Source organism: Capsicum annuum, chromosome 1 (assembly GCF_002878395.1).
Source record: "Capsicum annuum cultivar UCD-10X-F1 chromosome 1, UCD10Xv1.1, whole genome shotgun sequence".
NCBI classification, from domain to species: Eukaryota; Viridiplantae; Streptophyta; class Magnoliopsida; order Solanales; family Solanaceae; genus Capsicum; species Capsicum annuum.
The window spans coordinates 1631714-1654039 of record NC_061111.1 but is presented as its reverse complement, the minus strand read 5'-3'; the positions used below and the strand labels follow the sequence as shown (position 1 = coordinate 1654039).

Here is a 22326-nt window from a genome sequence, read left to right as displayed (position 1 = left end):
CATCAATTAATAGAATAGTATTATAGAATATTTATGTCAATTATTATTTTTAGTGAACATATCACGTTCAAATATGACAAATAAAAAATGAACAGAACAATACAATTCGTTATTTCATAATTTTATCTAATTATTTTAATCAAACATAAGATAAATTTATTCAATAATTAATTATTTGTTATACCATACGTGATACGAGCCATGGTAACAAAATTCCAACAAAGAAAAAGGGAAAAAAAAAAAAAGAAAAAAAAAGTAAAGGGGGAACCTCATTTTTGCGTCTTTGAAGAGGAAAGGGACAGCAAATCAATTGTTTGTAGAATCGAAAAGGACAGCTGAACATCATCCTGCCACCTCCTTCTTCAACTTCCTCTACACCCACTTTTCGGGAAGGTGGGGGTTCTTGAAAATCTTCAAAAATGGCAACAGAATGTGGCATTGTGGCAAAGGTTGGATCTTATATAACCCCCTTATTGTATTTCCACTCAAGATTCAATCTTTCTGCTGTTTTTTTCCCTTAAAGATTGTATCTTTTTTGTTTTCCTAGCATGTTTATTGTAAAGATTGTATTTTTTTTTTCAATGTTGCTGGCATTGTTGTTGTGTGTTTTTGATTGATCTAACTTGCTGGCAAAAGGGTATTTGGAATTTGTATATCTTGAGACAAGTGTCTGAGCAATAGAGCAAATGCTACAATGTAGGTGTTCCATGGTAGATGTTTCATTTTGCTATTCAGAGATGTATTTGTAAGCAAATGTTGCTTTTTTACAATGGTAAAAACCTTAACCCCCCCAAAACAACAGAACTCTTCATCTAGGAGCATAGAGTAGCCATTTTCCACTATGCTACTTGGTGATTTGAATCCCAAGTTTTACACTATTAGTCCTCATAGTATTGCTTCGATAATTTCTCGTCCTTTGATTTTTGTTACTAGCTGTTGTTCCTTGTACCTCGATTGTAGTATTGTAGTTTCTATTCTGTTACTATCTGGTGTCTTTTGTTGTTATTTGATTTTTGTCACCATCTTCCTTGTACCTTGACTATCGTATTGTAGTATTGTCGTTTGTGTTCTGTTACTATCTGTTGTTTTTTGTTGTTATTTGATTTTTGTTACCATCTGTTGTTCCTTGTACCTCGATTATCGTATTGTAGTATTGTAGTTTCTGTTCTGTTACTATCGTTGTTATCAGATGTTTCTTGTACTTCTATTACTTCTTTTTCTGAACTGTTTTTCTTCAAGCCGTGGGTTTATTGAAAACCACCTCTCTACCTCTAAGGTGGGGGGTAAGGTCTGCGTACATTCTATCCTATCTAGACCCCACTTTGTGGGACTACACTGGGGATGTTGTTGTTGTATAGAGGGTCCTTAACATTAGTCTAATCCCTTTTTTTTCAGTTGCTATATAGATGTTTCATCATACTGTTTAGAGTTATTGTTTGTGATCCATGCATTAGATAATATTTTGATTAAGGTAGTAAATAGGAACTCTGAAATCTGAATCTCTAAGAATGATGTGATATGGGAATTAACTTGGGTGTTCGTCTTCAAATCTTGCTGTTGGTTCAAGTTCACGAGAGTAGTGCATCCTTATACGTATTATAGTTTGTACCAAAGAATGAAGTTGGTGAACTTGGTTTGGCAGTTCACTTCTTTTTTAGTGGTACTTCTGATGGCAAAGTTTAAACAAACATTTTATGGAGGCTTAAAGAAACAGGAGAATTGCTGAAGAGACTAGATTTTGAACCTAACATGACTGTGAAGTTAGGTATACTTAAGAGTGCTATAAGAGGCGAAGATGTGAGATCTGTGTCTAGAGACACGACTATCTGGGAAAATGATATCAATGTTATTTGAACCATTCAATTGTGGGACAAGAACCATTGGTTAAAGCAAAAATAACCCACTTAAAGTTGGACAATTCACTCATATTTAAATTTGTGGTTCTGACGCTTGATTGTTGAGGTTAAAATTCATTGTCGTCCTTTTGTACAAGTTACGTAATACGGTTGGTCTTTGCTAGAAACTTTTTACTGTCAATTACTGAAAGTAGGCTGAGATGGCGCATAAGAAATTAGTTGACTATTCTTAGCCGGATGACTTGATCTGGCTAGTCCAGTGTAGAAATTTTTTATTTCAACTACTTAATTGGTTCAGAAGGGATTTTGCAACACTAGACATGATCTTCACCGTTCCAATTGTGTTTTGCAGGGTCAAGAAGAACAAAATATATTAATCTCGGAGAGGGAAATTTTCGACCTCTGTGGACCTGTGCACCTAACTGCTATTGACTGGTGTGTAAGTTTTTTTCCAAGTTTTTTAGTTAGATAAAGGTTTTGTATATCATAAGGGTGATGGAACTGTCGGAGATGTAATATCGTATAAACTTCTTACACTGCCATAACTATTGAGTTCTTGCAAAAGAAAAATATCGAAACATCGAGTGTCTTGATCCATACTCAAATTACCTCCTCCATTCTGCGTTGATTCTAATCTTTTCTTTATTGGGATGTTGCAAAATAAATCCCTTTATAATACTCCCTCCGTCCCAATTTATGTGGCATAAATTGACCGGACACGGAATTTAAGAAATAAGAGAAGAGTTTGTTATGTTTACTAATTTACCCTTATTAAAGTCACTTTGATGCTACGTTTTGGTTTAATTTTCTTGTTAAATGGGACCCAAGGAGGATAAAATGAGGATAAAATGGGAACTGTGCAATTAAATTGTTGCCAAATAGGAAAAATAACAGTCTTTTTGGGACAGACTAAACAAGAAAGTATGCCACATAAATTGGGACGGAGGGAGTAATAGATTTTTTCACCCAATTTATCCTTTTGCAAGTTGTTGTCTCAACTATGAATAAATAATAAGGGTAGGTCTGTCAAGTATATTATCACACTGAGGATCTACACCACTTTTCCCTGTGTGTATAGTCAAAGAAGAAGCAGGTTTGGGATGGGCGGGATGATTTTTCCTTTACACCCTAGATCTACCAAGTGATAAGAACGCCTCCAAGATTTTAGATCACTTTGCTACGGTTCTGTAAGTCCTCCTACCATACGTTGAACCTTATCAAGGATGAACATGAGCGTAACGCATAATCCATGGAAGAGGACATAATTTACTTTGGTCACACTACTACTAATACATTATTTGTCCCCCTTGATAATCTATCCCTCTAGAAAAAGGCATGCATGCATGAGAGAGAGGGAGAAAGTCAAGTTCTGTTTGATGATTTGAAGATGTCATGCCTGCAAGTGCCTAAATTAGCATGATATCGTGCTAATAGAATGGGTGTTATGCCGGTTCTCTTGTGGTGATAAGTGTCGTTGATCTTTCATCCAATAAACAAAGGCGTATTAAAGAGCTGATACTAGCTTGAACTATATGCATTCTTTTCTCATCTTTTCCAATGATGAAGTTTAATGCTATTATTTGGGCAAGACTACTCACTTTCATGCTGCCTGACGCTTTCTCTTGCTTGAAAGCTGGAAGTGTTGATCCATTTTCCTGAGACAGTTACAAGTAACTCTTTTCTGCTACCTAATGCAGGGAAAATGTTGTCCTGAGACAGTTACAAGTAACTCTTTTCTGCTACCTAATGCAGGGAAAATGTTGCTCATCAACGATCTGTGGCTGCCAGTTTGGTTCAGGGCGTCTACATCCTAGAGCGTGACAAGCAAGAAAAGCGGGAGGGAAGTCGAGCTCTCGCTCCTCCATGGTGGAAACATTTCCAATTTGAGCTATATCGCGTGCTTGTTGATGATGTTGATTCCTGCATTTTTGGTGCTATATATAAATTTGCACCCTCAAAATCTAATTTTGGTGGTTCCAAAGATAAAAGCCAACGATTTGTTATTGCTTTCCGTGGGACCTTAACCAAAGGTGATGCGTTTACACGAGATGTACAATTGGATGTCCACATAATCAAGAATGGACTTCATCGGACTTCTCGCTTTGAGACAGCCATTCAAGCTGTTCGACATGTGGTTGCAACATTTGGAAGCTCAAATATCTGGCTAGCTGGTCATTCCTTAGGGGCTGCAATGGCAATGCTTGCTGGCAAAACCATGGCAAAGACTGGTGTATTTCTAGATGCATTTTTGTTTAATCCGCCATTCTTGTCGGCCCCAATTGAAAGAATTAAAGATCAAAAAGTGAAACATGGAATCAGATTTGCAACTAGTGTTATAACAGCTGGACTTGCTTTTGTTGCGAAGCAGAAGCATAAAAACGTGAATACTCAATCTGGAGATACATTTGTTGCATTATCTGCATGGACGCCATGCATATATGTGAATCCATCGGATCCTATCTGTGCGGAATACATTGGCTATTTTGAACACAGGGAAAGGATGAATACTATGGGAGCAGGAGTTATCGAGAAGGTAGCAACCCAACATTCGCTTGGTGGTCTTGTCATGAATTTCATGGGGAAGGAGTGTGATGAGCCATTGCATCTTATTCCATCAGCTAATTTAACTGTTAATTTGACTCCTCCGGCGGACTTCAAAGAAGCTCACGGGATTCACCAATGGTGGAAACCTGATTTACTTGTAGAGTCCAAGAAACACCAGTTTACATGAATGATGATATAAAACAAATACTACTACTACACATGATAGATGGTATGTGTGTCTCATTTGTTCCCATGCTCGAGTATAACTTTATAGTTATCGACACATTACATGTTGCTCTTAGCTTAATGGCTGTGCCTTCTACTGGTGCTAAAGTTGTTTTACCGTTGCATTGCCATCTCTTGGTACCTTCGACTCCAGTTCTATTCGTTCATGTTTCTATGCTTTGGTGAATCCATCTATCCGTTCTGTTCCTCACCCTATTCCCTATTGTTGAGTGTGAAAAATCGAAGTAGTGCATACACTACTCATTGTATGTGTGTTTCTTTAAAAATTATACCTTTTCCTTTTAAGTCATTCTCACAATTTGATCCATAATGATATTATTTTTGCTATAGAAGTATCCCTTATGAGCTTATTTTTGTTTGGTATTTTGTATTCGAACTAATGTTGCGTTTCAAGGGAAAAACTTTTGAGATTCTTTTCACCTTTTTAGAAACTTGTTTGTCCTATCGGGTCTTCGTGACAGAGAAATCGATTAGGACAACTCCCTATGATCTTTCAAATATATATAGTGCAATAAGACAAGTCTCACACACACACATCCAAGAAGGAACATGGGGGGAAATGGGGAGGAGTTGGATCTGAAACTATCATATTTATAAAAGCATATGGTTAGATAAAGACAACTATGTCTTTTGCTATCATGTTGTTTTTGTATATTGTCCTGTCATCAATGAAACCTGCAGGTATCCCTTATCTGCTTTGTCACTGCAGCCATTGAAGGTCTTTTATTTGGATACCGGAAAGTACAGCAAACTGCAAGCTGTAACAACTGGACCATTTGCTCAGCAGTATTCTGGTTATGTTTAGGCAGCATGGTATCAAAAACATCGATGATCGGTTTCTCTTGAAACATGGAACGGATCCACTTAGGTAAATCTACTCCTTTGTTCTTGGTAAATTCATCTAGTGGAGCTTTACCAGTTAATAGTTCCAAGAGTAGAACACCAAAGCTATAGACATCAGACTTTTGTGAGACTTCATAAGCATTCGTCACTTCTGGCGCGCGATATCCAGCCACAAGCTCTAGTTTTGTATTGGGAGAAAGAATTCGCGCAATGGAAAACTCAGATAGACGAACACCTGATAAGGAGTTGGTGAGGAAAACATTGGATGATCTTATGTTTCCATGGCAGAAATTTGAGCCTCGGGAATGGAGAAATTCGACAGCACGGGCAACCCCATATGCAATGCTGCTTCTTACTTCCCAGGTGATTGAACCTTTGCTCATCCCTTCATTCCCTATATATGGATATCAATGTTAAAAGTCAGACCTTTCTATAACGATCTTCCTCTATTACAAACACAATAACCATGTTTTTACGTAGAATCGATCATTCATGTTGTATTATGTCCTCTATAACAACATTTCACTAAAAAGGCAGTCCGGTGCACTAAAGCTCCCGCTATGCGCGGTGTCCGAGGAAGGGCCCCACCACAAGGGTGTATTGTATGCAGCCTTACCTTGCATTTCTGCTAGAGGCTGTTTCCAAGGCTTGAACCCGTGACCTCCTGGTCGCATGGCAGCAACTCTATCAGTTACTCCAAGGCTCCCCTTCTATAACAACATTTCACTATAGCAGTCGAAAGATATTGGAACAAACGACGCTGTTATAGACACGAGATAACGATGAAGAAGACATACCATGTAAACGAAAAGCTAAGCTTCCCATTCTAACATAATCATATACAAGAAGAATTTCATCCTGATGCCAACAATATCCTCTAACAGGAAGCAAATTTTCATGAACTGCCTTGCCTAGTTCACCAATTTTTTCTCTGAACTCTTCCTCAGGTAAGCAACCAACCTTCAATCTTTTCACAGCTACTGCATTTTTCCCTTGCAGCTCCGACTTGTAACTCGTCCCGAAAACACCTTTTCCTAAAACTCCGGCTGTCGATCGCAACAATTCTTCCAATCCATAGCCTCCATGATCACCAAAAAATACCAATTCAGTGCCTGTAATGTCTGTTGGACTCCAAGGCATTGAGTTGGTATTTCGTTGAATTAGTCGAGTGCGTTCAAACTGGTCCGGACACTACGATTATCCCAAAAAAAGAGAGAAGAAAACATAGAAATGGGAGATACATTTGGTATTGAAGCTTTGTCAAGGGAATTAAAAGTGTGAAATGTCTTGGTTGAAATTGTAAGTTTAATGTGAAAAGAAAACATTCTTTGTGTTGACTTGACCTGTTCTTTGGTTGGTGTTTAGATCAATCCATAAGAAGATTCTCAAATCAACAACTTTACAATGTTTTAATAATAATGTTTTAATAAAGATTCACACTTGTTTTAATGAAAATATTATGGTTATGTGAGCCCATGTATTTTGGGTCACTTACAAATGAAATTTGTTTAGCTCTCCTATCGAGCGCCCAAGTAAGAACGATAAATACGCGATGCATTATGGTTGTTTAGACAATTTTTTTTTCTTGACGCATAGAGTCAATAGAGAGTTTTTGAAAGAACAAGAAATTTATTTTATCATTTAAACGAAAAAAATATTATGATTCTTATGAAATCAACCCTTTCCCATCAACAATATAAATAAGGGAAGTTCAGTAAAAATTTTCGTACGACTACAACTGAAAATGACTTGTCCGATTAATTTGAATTCGCGCCGGATAAGACTCATTCGGGGATAGTACTCCCCGATTAAGGATTTTTTCATATCCAAGGCTCGAACTCATGACCTCTGATTAAGGAAGGAGCAGCTTCATCCACTGCACCACATCCGTTGGTGGTGTTCATTATTGTAATTGAATTATTGTGTTTGGATTTATTGTTAAATTATTTTGAGCTGCTTCTTCAATTATGCAAGTAGGAAAAGAATTTGAAGGCATGAAATTTGTATGAAATTTCTTTATAATTTCTACTCTAAAATTTGGCCAGTATCTCATTAGCATGGAAGAAATATATATAAATTTATGTTGACATTTAAACCTTGATTACATGATTTTTATCTACTTAATTATCATTTAACTGTTGAAAATTAGGTAATAGTTCACATCCTAAAAAGTAGCTTAAAGAGGGCCTATATCAAACCCAATGGAACTTAGCCTATAGATTGGTGGGTGGATGCGGTCGTCGGAATGAGATTTGGGTGAAATTTCATGGGTGCACTCCTAATAACCTATTAAATGAGATGTCTTGATTTGGAGGGATGGATGGAGTTTTTTTTAAAGGCATATGTAGGAAATACTAAAAACATAGATTTTTTTTTGCGATATTCCATAGGTGTTAGCATTTGGATTGGCGGGTGGGGTGCGGACGCCGGAATGAAATTTGAGCGAACTTTTTAGGTGCGCCTCTAACGACCTATTAAATGGGGCGTGGTTGTTTGGAGGAGTGGATGGGATTTTTTCTTAAGGCATATGAGCGAAATACTAAAAACTGAGGATTTTTTCGTGGATCTTAGCCCATGGATTGGTGGATGGGTACCGTCGCCGGAATGAGATTTGGGCGAAACTTCTTGGACATGCCTCTGACGGCCTATTAAATGAGACATGGTTGTTTGGAAGAGCGGATAAAGATTTTTCTTAAGACATATAAGCGAAATATTAAAACCTGAAATCTTTTTGTGATTTTCTGTGAGTGTTACTATGATACTATGTCAAATTAAGTCTTGGACCAAACTTATATGTCAAAAGTTAGCTTTAAGAAAAGAGAGTTGCCCAAATCTTATAGACCGTGCTCCTAAATGCATAAATGAGAGTGACTCAAAAAAAAAAAAATTTCTATAAACACATATGAAACCATTTGTTTAGTGCAAATTCATTTATTCTTCGAATTAAGTTAGGTGATTTTGCCAATCTTTCTAAACTTTAATAGAACGATATTCATGTTCATGAAAGGTAAAGATGATAATTGACTTAAACACCACAATTATATAGGACAACTATGTAAAAACCTTTATCAAGATGTCTAATAAAGTAAAATTTGCAATCTTTTTTTTTTTTTTTGGTTTAAACCATTCGGTATCCGGTACTCGCTTTTTAGGAGTCCGACTATATTCAGATTCGTCCCGCGTCAGATTTCATTTGGGGAAAGAGTTCCCAACAGAGTGTTTGTCCATACCCAGGTCGAACCCTTGACTTCTGGGTAGGTTATAGACTATAATTATTGTGGAAGGGCATTGAATGGTATCAAATTTCAAACTCTTCTGACTCATTTTCTGCTCACATGTATATAGAAGAAAAAAAATAAAGTTAAAAAAGAAGCACTCCACCATTTTTACTTGCCCATTTCTTTATTTTAAAATGTTAAACAATACTTGTTCAATAAAATATTAAATTTATTATAAGTCGTTTGGTTGGAAAATACAGTAATTATTTTGGGATGATTAATTCTGAGATTATCCGGGATGACTTATTCCATCACTATGGTGTAAATGGTGGGATAAGTTATCCCGATATTGACTAATACCTCCAACCAAACATGAGATAAAATGATTCTTCATTTTATTTCGAAATTACTTATTCCTTATAACTCACGCCAAACGAGATATGATACCCTACAAACTCTCTAATCCCAAGAAAGGCATCTAACTAACCCCACAAAGAAAATGAAAATGTTGCAGAAAAGGACACACATCAATTATTTCAATTTCTTTGAACATTGGTCCATACCAATGTCCTTTTTTTTCCTGGTTGTACCCACTAGCAACTGTTCATGGGCTGTCCACTACCAATAACGTATACAAAAAATCAAATTTTTATGGTAGAATTTATGAATATTTAAGATGAGTTTCTAGTTAATATGTGATGATACTAATTAAATACACCCTTCGTCCTATTTATTTATTGTCATTTTCTTTTTAATCCTTTCTCAAAAAAATATCTTCTTTTCTTATTTGATAACTATTTAATAATAATATCTCTTATTTTATCCTTACTAGAACCCACTTTAGGAGGTACAATTTTCCAAACTTTACAAAGTCATTATTTATTTTTTAAATTTTGTGTCCGATGAAACACGTAAAATGAAAAGAAGAGAACATGTAACTTTGTTTCCTTTCTTATAAGAGTTTTGCTTTACTTTGGTATATTCTTAAAATCTTCTTTTAGTAGTAGTGGTATATTAAATTAGCATTACTTACAAGAGAGTATTAGTAGTATCTTTTGCTAGTTAATAATGATTAACCTTTAGAAAAGGAAGAAACAAAGAATATCCTTTCCAGCTAATGCTGCTCATTAACCTCAAAACACTTTTCATCTTTTTGAATCAACCAAATAAATTAATAGAAATTTCTGCATATGTAACAACAAATAATAGGTTTTTTTCTTTCTTTGGATAAATCAAATTAAACAGAAGCTGAAGTCTCAATGAAAATCTTGATTTTTTTTCCCATGAAGCTTTTGCTTTTTCGACCTTCTCTACTATCTGTCTATATATTAGTATTACAAACCATATTTAAAAGAACAAAATTTGAAATAAACAGGAAAAAGATACTATATTAGAAAATCTATTTCCTAAGTTTACTAAATCAAAGAAGATAACACACTTGTTACCAAGCAAATAAAAAAAAATTAGTAATTTTATTTCTTCATTTTTCATCAAAAAATTTTGATTAGAACCTTAACAATTACTAATATGAAGTCATTTTGGTTAGACAACATTTTACCTCAATACAAATACAAATTCAAATTTAGTTAGAGTTCCATATCCATATATCAAACACCAAATGACCAAAAAAAAAAAAGTAAATACTATCTTTAACAATAAAGTGAATAATAAGATACACATTTCAACAAAACATTTTTTTACAGTTCTCATGAAAATTCATCAATTCATCACCAAACACAAATAAACTAAACCAAGGGAGAAAAACGTAAAACTCAGCACTTAATTAAAACCTAACAGATTTGCAAGCTATTACACAAGAGCTAATGTACTTGGTACTCAACCGTAAAACTAACATATTTGCAAGCTATTACACAAGAGCAAATGTACTTGGTGCTCACTAACATGTTTGCGAGCTATTACATGAGAGCGGATTAACTCCATGCGTACCCAAAGAATAGCAACTGCGAATTTCCACGAGTTAATTAACAGTGGAAAGCTGTAACAGATCCATCACTAACAGAAATATCAATTCTACATTCAGCTTTAGTCTCAACATGATGATTAAAAAAATGCAACACTCTGACCCGACCCACCATTTCCAATCTGGACTCCACTTCCATATTCGACCCGACCCGAAACCCACTCAGCCCATCACTCACTATAGGCCCACCAACACTCTCAGGCCCATTAACCATCAAAGGAAAAGCCTTAACCGAAAATGTAGCAGCCATATACTGAGTCCGACCCGAGTTAATCTTACCAGCGGGTACGAACATAAACCCGACCCTTTTACCCGAATACAGCAACTGAAGTGAGCTGTCGTAGTGAGAAAAGACGTCGTGGTTAGGGTTTGCGATAGACACGTATATAGAAAATGTGAAGCTAACAGTTCCATTAGAAGTAGAAAAACTTGGGAGCTGAATGGAGTTAACCGTGATAACTGGAGATTTTGGCTTGAATATAGTGAAGTAGATAATGAAGATTATAATTATAATGAAGATTAAGAATATTGTTGCTACTATGCATGATGCTAAATTTGTACGTCCACTTGGTGGTTTACGTGACTTCACCATATTTTGAGCGACGTCTTGAGACAGTTTGGTGTTTGGTATTTGGGTTGTTTAGAGAAAGAGAGAGAGAGACATTTGTGTTATTTTGGATTGGTGTTTTGGTGAAATGAGTGATGACGACAAGAAAGAGAGAGAGAGAAATAGACTGTGAAAATGGGGACTTTAGTGTTGCAATTTGCAATGCGTAATTTCTGCTCTTTTTGTCACTACTTTTTATTTTTTCTAAAAAGAAGTGAAACCCAGGGAAAAAAAGAGTTGAGGGGTGGAACATTTTAAAAAAGATTATTTTATATGGCATACTTGTTCACTCCTCACTCCGCACTAATATGATATCATCCGTTTGAGGCCTCATACTAGTGAAATTGGGTGACACTTTCCCTCTATTTTTCCAATGTGGGATTGTGTTTGCTTCTCAACAATTGAGAACAGAGTTTAAGGAAAAAGAAAAAAGTTGGTGATGTTTATCAGATTGTCTTATTTAAAAATGCAGTATTACTATCTTTAATTAAGTAGAACCTTATAAATGAGATCAATAAGGGTAAAAGTGATATTGTATTTTTAAATATTTAACAAAACGGATAAAAAAGAAAAACAGAAGTGCATGATATCAGTTGATTTAACACAAAGTTCAAATTAAAACAAAATCATTTTACTACGGGTAAAAATAATGTAATTTAAAGAAACGATGTATAAATTGGGAGAGAGAATGTGTTGGCTAGTCTGAAGGTAAGTTGTACAACGATGGTTAGACCAACTATGCATCGTGGGGTGGAGAGTATTAAGAAGTTGAGAGACAAAAGATGAAGATGTTGAGGTAGATGTGTGAGCTAATATTAGGAATGAAGTTATTTGGAACAAGTTGGAAGTGACTCATGTGGAAGACGAGGACAAGAGGTGAGAAAGTGAAACTGAGATGGTTCGAGCATGTGAAGAAGAGAGGTGTAGAAAATCTGATTAGGAGGTATGAGAGGTTGGTCATTATATGCCGGAGGAGGGATAGAAGTAGGCCTAAGAAGTATTGGAGTGAGGTAATTAAACAGAGTATGACACAACTTTAGCTCGCCGAGAACTGACCCTTTATAGGAGGCGTTAGAGGTCGAAGATGATAGTAGAAGGGCAGTAGGTACACGACACGAACATATTGTTTTTCCATTCTTAGGAATCGTTTGGTGGGATAAATAATCCCGAAGGATTATTTTATCTTTATCCCACCATTTACACTATATTAGTTATCTCTATTCTTCTTACTTTTCCTATCTTTAGATTATTGTTGCTATCTGATATTATTTAACCTGTTTCTGCTGCTTCTTTTTCATCGTTCGTTAAGCCGAGAATTCATTGAAAACAACCCTTGTACCTGCTCAAGGCAAAGGGTCCTGACTCCACCTTTGAAATTATTGTTGCTTTTGAAGCAAAAATATCACTATCTTATAATTGGGTGGGAGGAGGGGATTTGAGGGAAAGGAGAAAAAGTACTACAAGTTAATGAGTGGGCTGCTGACATATTTCATCCATAAATGATGAAAAAGTTAAGTCGAGTGCTGAGTGCTGACATTTTTCCTGAGAAAGAAATCTTTACATTGTAGGTTGCAATAGGAATTGTTTCAAATCCAATACCACAAATAAAAGATCAGTTCGGTGCACTAAAGCGAGTAATTAATGTGTGGGGATTGGGCAAGGGCCGGACCACATACCTTGCATTTCTGTAGGAGATTTTTTCCGCGGCTTGAACACGCAATCTTCTTGGAAGCATGGCGGCAACTTTTAACGTTGCACCAAGGCTTCTATTCAAACTACAATCCTCTAGTAAACATAAAATCTCACAGGTCAGTTTGATAGCTCTTGTACATAAAAACTCAGTATCACTTTACTCATTGAGAAAGGATACAAGAGAACTGTTTTAAAAATAACAGTTTGTTTTATTTATTATTTATTGCGTATTGCAACTTCTGCTCCATATATTGAAAACCATCAAATTGGTAATGAGCAGAGGTTGAGACGAAAAAAGGTTTCCGACCATAGACGTGTCCAAGTCAGTCATCCACCTTTGCTATCTCCGTTCAGTCCATTCATATATATGGACCGAACGCTATATACATACAACATAATTGAAGATACATACTTACAATCCTTAGCAAGGTTTATATGTTAGCTTCTCATCAAGCTTGATATCCAGGAGCTTGTAGACAGTTTCAAGAAATGCAGCTTCAGTCATGCCAGGAAGCATAGAATCTTGAGCATCACGAACGATTTCCTCAATAACAGATTCCTTGTTCAAGGTTTCCCTGCACATCATGCTTCCGATGTCAAAGGGAGTAAGTCCTCTCTCCACCCCTTTCTTCAGAAGCATGGTCGAGATACGGAGAGTACGAGCACATTCAATGGACAAATCCAATCCGTAAAAAGTAAGAAGGCCAATGTCTTGTTCGGCATCCAGTGATTTGATGTACTTGATAGTTTCTGGAGAATAAGGTTGACGGGCTTGTGGCCAATAGAGCCAATCAAAGGTGCAATCTTCAAACTGCAGAAAAGGAATTGTAAGGGAAGAAACTTCAGTTATTAGAACAACTCTTGAAAGGAAGAAAATGTTCAATCAGTATAAATGCTAACAGATTAATACAACAAGAAGATGCCCCGCTATAATACCACAAGTGGGGTCTAGGGAGGGTGGTGTACATGCAGCCTTACCCCTACAGATAAGAGAAACTGTTTTCAATCGATCCTCGACTCAAGTAAAATATATCAAAAAAGAATCAAGTATGTAAAACGAATACAATAGCGAAGAATCTGAAGAACAGAACAGTAACAACAACAAATAATTCGATAACTGAAATAAAGGAACAACAAGTAACACTGATATTGAAGAATAAGATAGTAGGAGAGTAATAATAACAATATTGATAAGGGTTGTGACTGATATTGAAGAATAAGATAACGCTAGACTACATTCTAACTTTCTATGCTAATCCTTGACCTCCATATCTTCCTATCTAAGGTCATGTCTAGATTTTTGGACATAATGAATCAGGGTTGTGACACAGTTATAGCAATATCACAGATCTTAAGAAATTTCAAAGACTTAAGTAATTTGGAGGAGGGAACTAGGACTAAAGATAGGAGTGGCGATATCCCGCTAAACCATTGTTAACTCTATTTTCAGGTATATCATACAGGCAAAAATTAAGCTCGTCGACGAGGTAAGCACCAATCTTGAGATCTGATTCATAACAATGCATACAGGGAAAGAACAAATTATTTGGCATCCAAATCAGGCACCTCAAGGTTTCTCCATACCAGATAAGAGTCAATTCCTTATATTGTCACTCAACTTAGCAAAATGTCCCACTAAATTCATTTATCTTGTTTTTTTATTTCAATAATATCATTCAAGTTTGTGCATTTTACTTACAAATTAATAATTGTTAAAAGTGACTCAAAAAATGACCAAAATAGTCCATCAAGTTTGAAATTTGAATTTAAATAGTCCTTATTTTTTTACATGAAATATTAATAGGCCTCCAATTATTTTTACTTTTGTACTTCTTAAATTAGTTTTTTATATATTTTATCAATAATTCAATAATATAATTTAAAATGACACAAATCATAATATTAAAAACGAATTTAAAAAACAAAGAATATAAATTAGAGCTTAAAATAGGTAGTTATATTTTAAGTGAAATAAATAAGAAGTACATTTAATTTATTGTCCAAATTGGTAAATGTATTTAGTTTATACAGCCAAGTTGACGAGGCGATATAATTTTATCTGAAATAATATCACAAGATTGATAAAAATAATATTAAAACCTTAAAGCATTTTTAAGTTACGAAATGGTTATATAAAATCACCTAATTTTATTTGATAGTGAATGATGTAATTTTCATGGTATCCGTTAATATGCATTATTTTTTAAATAAAAATCCTTTAAATATTTATATATGGTTCGTCTACTAGCTAGAGACCCTATTTTTTTTTATTTGCAAGAATTCATCGTCTTCTTTATGAATTATTATTTTTCCGATAATAATTTGGAGTAGAAGAAACTAACAACTAACTTGAACTATTTTATCAAAAATAAAGATTAGTCCTAAAATGAATAAATATAGAATATTATTTTATTATTGAACTCTTGAGTTTTCAAATAAATGCAGCACATATAAGCTTATTTCTAACAATTTTAATTGCAATTTTTGGTGGACGTCGTTAGATTTAATATCACAATTAGAAATTGAAACACGATTGTGCTCACTAAGTTTTATAGTTGAAAGGTTATTGATATTTTGTATTGTTAACTAATAACAACAACAACAACAAACCCAGTGTATTCCCACATAGTGAGGTCTGGGGAGGGTAAGATGTACGCAGTCCATCCCTCTACCTCTAAAGAAGTAGAAAGACTGTGTATTGTTAACTAATAAGGATCATTTAAATTCAAAGTTCAAACTTAAGAGATTTTTTTGATCATTTTTCTCTCATCTTTAGAGTCACTTTTAGTAATTATTGATTTTTAAGAAAAATGCGTAAAGTTCGATGATGTTATTGTAACAAAAAAAAGATAAATGACTTTATTGGGATATTTAGCTAAGTTGAGTGACAATATCAGGAATTTACTCTACCAGAGAAATCAAAATTGGAATATTAGACGTATCCACAAGGCATAGAGATGGAGTTGTGAAGTTGTACCCTCAGGGTTCTAAGAACTTCCACACACAACAATCAAGTTAGTGAAAATGGAAAACCGTTCGCAAGGAGGCAACCACAAGTTTATAGCATTTCTTATCATCTAATTTGTCAAACAACATTTATAAGGAAAAAACACAATCTTAACTTACATTCTCAGGCAAGCAGTAGCCATGGTCAATTGGCGTAAGCACGATTCGTCCTTCTTCCCCTTCCCTGCTCACAAGAATATTCCCAGCATGTCTATCCGCATTGGCTGTTCTTACGTCAAAAACAGTAATCTTATGGACTTCCTCAACAGGAAATATCCCAGGACCCATATCTTCACAATTTCCTTCATTCTTCTTAAACAGCTGCAGTGAACCAACTTTAATGTATTCGGATGACCACTCAAATCCATCAGGATGATGAAATGCGTTGTGCAAGCACTGAACCATAGCAGTGGGAGGCACACCAGAAAAGCCAACCTTACAATTGGACAATTTATGGTGCCCTGTCCTTGGATGGTCCAGTAGAAAAGCTGCAACCTCCCGGAATGCACCTTCTCCAACTCGGGTTCCCCTTTTCAACCCTTCACCGTTGGTTGATAAAGGCAGCCCTTGAGGATTATTCACAGCTAGTGGTTCCTCATCTATGGGCTTAAAAATAGCAACATACTTGTTGCCAGGACCATCCTGCATGAAATAAGTTCCTCCAGTCCCTTCAGATGATCGGATAGGTATATTCCCTTTTGTCAACCCGTCGCACGCAGAGTTGATCATGTCCAAGATATATCCAGGCAGTTCAATATTTGGACTAACACCAAAAGGTTCCAACAAGAAGTTTCTGTCAGGTGTCTTCTTGGAGAAGGACCGGAACTCCCTGGATGGTTTATTTCCTTCATGTACACACCAACTTTGGGTCTTCTCATTCCAATTATCTGCAATAACAGAAAGTTCAACATCCCTCTCGGCATGCTTAGCTTGAAGCTTTGCAAATTTCTGAACAACCAAGTGAATCACAGCATCAGCAGTAATATCATCAATGAGCTTCTGATCCTCAAGCTTCTCACCATTACAGAAAAGCTCTTGAACCTTAAGCTCCTCGCCAAAGTCTTTCCCTTTCTTCAATATGACACGCTTAAGATACCCAATATCTTGATGCCTGTCAACAGGAAATTCAAATTCCATCCCACAAGTGGTCCTAACAGTGATAACAAGGAGATCAGAAATCTTGAAGACCATATGCACAACATTCCCATTACTGACTCCATAGTCCCTAACCAAAGATTCATTTCTCGCAAGCTCTCTACCTCCAAAAACTAGCTTCTGCATCTTAACCACAGACCCTTTACAAGTTTGAATCTTAAGTTTCACTTCACCAATCGAATCAGACTCCAACACACGCATTGGAATCACAGAACCAGCCACAGTGATATATATTACAATTGATTCATTCGTGCAAAGCGCCAATGGGCCATAGATATGTCTCGTAGCCCGGATAGACTCTTCCTGAACCGGACTCAAAGCCACATCAACAGCAGACATTGTGATAACTATACAACGCTTTACACACCAGCCTCAAGATTTTCTTGAACCCCTATTCAACTGTTCAGAATCCCAAACAAATCATCAACCATGTACAAATTTGCCAAAAAATTTGAACAAGGTTGCTCAAATCTTAAACAATCCCCCTTTTTTAACCAAAAGACTCTACCTTTCTTATCCACAAAAGAAAAAGAAAAAACTATAGATACCCAGAAACAGATCAAATTCAAAGCAATTAAGATCCAAGACCAAAGATTCAACCTTTAGAAAAAACAAACAAACAGAGCATTAACTAAACTTCTAAATAAGAAATACCCAAATCAATATTTCTCCAACACTCCTCAAAAATGGAAAGAATCACCAAAAATTCAATGATTTACTTCTTTGGGGAATTTTATCAAACAAAAAGTGTGCAAAGAAAAGTGAGATTATTTGGGGGCTTTGGGGCTCCAAATGCAATTTTTTTTTGCTTTTCCACAAGGATAGTGGATTCTTTACCAGTTGGAAAGAATCAAAAGGCAAATGGGTCAAAGAAATAAAGCTTAAATATTAACAAACTACATAGCATAAGAAGGATGGAATTAATTATTATTTTTGTTGTTAATTTATCCTCCTCCCTGCATTTCCCGGAAATGGAAAATTTGACTTGGTTACATGTCGGAAAATTGAAAGAGTATTATGCGGTTTATTCGCCGGGTATTTGAAGTTTTCCGATGGGTGGGGTGCGGGGTGGGGGAAGAGTGGGAAGAAGCGGAAAAATAGCCGTTTGCTAAGCAATTTAGCTTTTGACTATGTGACTCATTGATGAGAGTATGAATGAGCTTGGTTTGCTTTTTATCTGTTTGTGACTTTGTTATTTTGATCTTATTATAAACTTTTTAGCTTAATTTATTGCTTTATTTTATGTGTCCATGTCACTCAAAACATTTTATTTTTTCCAGCTAAAAATGGTTCGAACTTTAGTACTAGGATCTGAAGAGGATAGAGTATATATAAATATGAGATAGAGAGGTTGCGTTTTGATAGAATGTCAAAACAGTTTAAGAAATGGAATTAGATATGAGTTTTAGTAGTAGGAGTGCGCATTGGTCGGTTCGATTTGATTTATTAGTTCGATTTATCGATTTTCAATTTGTAAATATGCAAAATCGATAATCGTATCAATAAGATATCTTTTATCGATTTTCGGTTAGTCGGTTTTTTAGTTTTTATCGATTTGATTTTTGATTTCACCGATAGGGAAATACTCCTCTAATTTTTCTTTACTTTCTTTTATTTTCATTTATTCTACACTATCTTCATGTATAAAGTCTACATAAATTATAAGCATTGAGACAACAACTATAATAATACAAAAGACAATAAGGTATGAATTTAAAATTTAAAGTCACTATTATATACGTATACGAATAAAAAGTATAATTTTAATATAATCCTATTAGGTTATCGGCTTAACTAGTTACTAAAACCCTAAAATCGAGAATCGAATCGATAGATCAATCAAAAAATTTGACAAAATCGTCAACTCAATAATCCGATACCGATAAATCAATAACATTTTCATCGGTTGAGCCGATTTTTGCACATTCCTAACAAAGCATATGCAAGACGTTACTTCTATCTCGTAGTATAGAGGTTGTTTTTTTATAGAACGTCGACTTAAATAAAGCATTTTAAGTATTTTTTTAAAAGGGAATAACATACGACTTTTTAGTAGTATTTTAGTGGGTTCAGAGAACGTGGAGAATACGCAAGGTCTTACTCCTATCTTATAGATATAGAAGAATTGTTTTTGATAGAACGTTAGCTTAACTAAAACGACTCCAAATAGTTTAATAAAGGGAATGAGATTTGAATTTTAGTGGATGTGAAAAAATTAAGTGTACACGAGACTTTACTTCTAACTTGCAAAGATAGAAATATTGTTTCCGATAGGTTCTAATCAAAAGCGACCTTATACATCAAATATGAACTCAAGACAACAAAAGTTACCGCGCATAAATCGTAATGGATATAAAAGAAAGCGATAGAACTGCCACCGCCACAATTAGTTAGAAGTGAGTGATTAATTAATTGAGAAAGAAATTACAAAATAAATTGTAAATTAAACTATATATCCCATTATGCGGAAATATGTTATATTTAGACTATTTATAAAAGCACATTATTATTCTAAAATATAGTAAAAATACAAGTTTAACATAACACGTGGATAATTAAATGGTAAAACTTTTACCATTTGGGGAAACTTCTACTTTTTATTATATTTGTGGAACTCTTTTTTTATACTAAAATCATGTTAATTGAACTTTTTAAAATTTTAAATTGATTGTATTTCAAAAAGAAAAAGTAACCACATAGTGGAGTAACATAACAAACACCTTGGCATTAGGAATGGGTTCCAAATTATTATTACAAATCTAGAAAATCTCTCTTGAAAATTAACAATGAATCCTAATTCATGTCTCCTAGAAGAAATAGTAAATCAACACTTTCTATACATTTTTAATAATAAAAAATCGGTTGGAAGCGCTTTATTCTATATGAATTAAGATTACTGTTGATATTAAATATCAAATGAAAAACAAATATAAAAGAAGTGTATAGATCTGAAGTTTAGTCACAACATGAATTAATAAATTATAACAAATTAAAGAACTCAAATACATTTATTTGATATCTAACAGGAATAAGAATAGTACAATTCATATAATTAAAGTTCTGAATTATGGTTTACTTTATGTTTTACTTAATAATGCATCACATTCTTTTGTCTCCTTTAAACTTTGAGTCACTATTGAAACTTGAAATGTACAAAGAGGTTTCTTCTTTAAAAAATAAAATAAGAAAGAGGACAAGTGGACATGTTCATTGAACCTAAAAAAGTTTTTATAATACATTGTCCCCAAACATAATAACACAGAGAAAAAAAAAGTGAATATGTAACTTTAAAAGATGGATAATAAAGGAACAAATCGAGGTACGTGTACATGTTGTTATTATTATATAATAGAAGAAGAAAAAAGAATTAATCAAAGTGAAAAGATATATTAATAGATTCTATTGTTTGAGAATGTCAATAGATTATTCTAAATCAGTAAATATAACATGGGTAGTGAAAAGATCATACCTTATGTATAACGGAAGTTTCAGTAAACCGAACTACTTCTAATTCCACAAAAAGTTGATACAATTTTTTTTAGGGGAAAGGGTCAAATTTATCCCTTTACTTTGAGAAATTGGCTAAATATATCCTTTGTCATACTTTGTAGTCAAATTTACCCAAAGTATGACAACGAGGGTAAATTTGACTACAAAGAAAGACAAAGGGTATATTTAGCCAACTTCTCAAAGTGAAGGGGTAAATTTGACCCTTTTCCCTAAAAACATTGTATCAACTTTTGGTGGAATTAGAAGTAGTTCAAATTTTACTAATTATTTTTTCTTTTCGTGTTTCTCTTGGTGAGATAAAATTTATCTGCATCGAAACGGATAGTCGATTAATAAGTTGCAACTTGACTATAATATAACTTGTCAATAATGTAGTTACACGTCAATTCCAAACAAGATGGTAAAGAAAATATTTAACCGTCAAAAACCCACCTAAATTGTTACGAGTTTCATACAACTATATTTTGTTCAATTTATGTACCTAAGATCATTCCCTTAGTATTAAAAAAAACCTCAATGTTTAAACAGACCTACACACACTTGTGGTCGAGTTGGAACAATATTGGACCAACTAAGCATTGAGGTCTGTTTTGATACATAGAGAGTGATAGTTTAGGCTAGTAAACAGAACAATATGGATAGCTAAGGTATGAAACTTCAGACAAATATTAGACTTCAATAACAAGTTTAGTCATAGTAGAAACATGACAAGCTACATTTAATACCAAAAAATTGGATCATACAAAGAATGATATACCAGCTATACCACATCTATTCAGTCAGCACAAGAAAATTTCTATACAGATGTCATATAGTCAGAAATTGAAATGTCTCTAGGTCTAACTATTTGGTGCTTTGAGCTAACATGTCCTGCAAGTTCATTGGGTAGCACATAGGTGTATGTAGACTGGACCAGACGTTGTCAGCAAGGATCCCGTTCACAGCATCAGTTGGATGAAACTGATCCCACCAGATGTGGCTCGAGGCGTTATTGCAGGCCATATCAGGGGAAACACACATGATCCAGCCTTTATATTCACCTAAACCACAGCAAGCCTCATCTGTAACATTGAAACCTATAACGATAATGAAAGAAAAAAATGTGAGATTTAATCTTCTCATCGTCTGTCAAATAAATCTTTATAGATCACACGCATCGCCTCACCATAACGATCATGATTCTGAATTATGTCCATAGATCCTTCAAATGCATCACAGAATATGACACTGGCATCAACAAGCTCCTCATTGAGCTCAGAAACCATATATCTCACAGCAAAGTTGAACTCCAATATCATGTCATTTATAGTTTCGACACACTCCCCATTCTTGCTACTGTATAGCCATAAGTAGTAAGGTGCACAGCCTATCGGAGCCAGTCCCATTACAACCACTTTACGTACCTTGGCATTGTACAAGTTCTGATGCACCAATATATACACATTAGACAAATTTCTTAACTTAGAACTCTACGAACTAACTACTGTATAAAGCTGCAACATTCAACAGATCGAAAAGCAAATTTTCGATTAAGCAATTGCGTAAAGAACACTGTGTTTAAAATTTCGTATAGAACAACACTGCACCTTAATCTCCTGTTTTATCGTCTGTGCTAAAAACTGGTTGAAGCTCCACGGGAGGTAAACAGATTGAACATTAGATACATTC

The 22326-nt window shown here is 34.8% G+C and overlaps 5 protein-coding genes across 6 annotated transcripts; 1 reads left to right on the top strand and 4 right to left on the bottom strand.

Moving 5' to 3' along the window:
• Positions 1 to 195: 195 nt before the first annotated feature.
• Positions 196 to 5992, top strand: LOC107855323 (GDSL esterase/lipase At4g10955). 2 transcript variants are annotated; one of them, XM_047414002.1, is made up of 4 exons: positions 196 to 449; positions 2209 to 2291; positions 3609 to 4629; positions 5328 to 5992. In XM_047414002.1, exons 1-3 carry the CDS (start codon positions 420 to 422, stop codon positions 4585 to 4587), a joined length of 1092 nt encoding a protein of 363 aa, XP_047269958.1. In that variant the 5' UTR covers positions 196 to 419; the 3' UTR covers positions 4588 to 4629; positions 5328 to 5992. The 2 variants fall into 2 exon arrangements, with proteins under 2 accessions (XP_047269958.1, XP_047269956.1); XM_047414000.1 differs by having other exon boundaries at positions 3609 to 5992.
• On the bottom strand, positions 5187 to 7275 carry LOC107855324 (probable inactive receptor kinase At5g16590). Its single transcript, XM_016700328.2, has 2 exons — positions 6287 to 7275; positions 5187 to 5883 (listed from the first exon to the last, which is right to left on the bottom strand). The coding sequence occupies exons 1-2, from the start codon at positions 6627 to 6629 to the stop codon at positions 5312 to 5314; spliced, it is 915 nt and encodes a 304-aa protein (XP_016555814.2). The 5' UTR covers positions 6630 to 7275; the 3' UTR covers positions 5187 to 5311.
• A 3064-nt stretch (positions 7276 to 10339) lies between these two features.
• Positions 10340 to 11569, bottom strand: LOC107855306. The gene has a single exon (XM_016700301.2). It carries the CDS (start codon positions 11278 to 11280, stop codon positions 10690 to 10692), a length of 591 nt encoding a protein of 196 aa, XP_016555787.1. The 5' UTR covers positions 11281 to 11569; the 3' UTR covers positions 10340 to 10689.
• Positions 11570 to 13175: 1606 nt separating this feature from the next.
• Positions 13176 to 18190, bottom strand: LOC107855304 (phosphatidylinositol 4-kinase gamma 4; the record flags this gene model as incomplete). Its single annotated transcript, XM_016700299.2, is given in 2 exon segments — positions 13176 to 13798; positions 16114 to 18190. Coding segments are annotated over 2 exon segments (1764 nt in total). The 3' UTR covers positions 13176 to 13408.
• Positions 18191 to 21314: 3124 nt separating this feature from the next.
• On the bottom strand, positions 21315 to 22322 carry LOC124891701 (GDSL esterase/lipase At1g71691-like; the record flags this gene model as incomplete). The annotated part of the gene is made up of 3 exons (XM_047403374.1): positions 21315 to 21734; positions 21824 to 22079; positions 22245 to 22322. Coding segments are annotated over 3 exons (567 nt in total), but the record flags the coding sequence as incomplete, so codon positions are not given.
• Positions 22323 to 22326: the final 4 nt, after the last annotated feature.

Excerpts from the sequence above, each read along its gene's own strand:
- LOC107855323 (XM_047414002.1), top strand. The coding sequence starts at position 420 with ATGGCAACAGAATGTGGCATTGTGGCAAAG. Across the intron at positions 450-2,208 it reads AATGTGGCATTGTGGCAAAG|GGTCAAGAAGAACAAAATAT; the intron begins GTTGGATCTTAT and ends TGTGTTTTGCAG. Across the intron at positions 2,292-3,608 it reads CACCTAACTGCTATTGACTG|GGAAAATGTTGCTCATCAAC; the intron begins GTGTGTAAGTTT and ends TACCTAATGCAG.
- LOC107855324 (XM_016700328.2), bottom strand. The coding sequence starts at position 6,629 with ATGCCTTGGAGTCCAACAGACATTACAGGCACTGAATTGGTATTTTTT. Across the intron at positions 5,884-6,286 it reads CTTAGCTTTTCGTTTACATG|GGAATGAAGGGATGAGCAAA; the intron begins GTATGTCTTCTT and ends ATCCATATATAG.
- LOC107855306 (XM_016700301.2), bottom strand. The coding sequence starts at position 11,280 with ATGGTGAAGTCACGTAAACCACCAAGTGGACGTACAAATTTAGCATCA.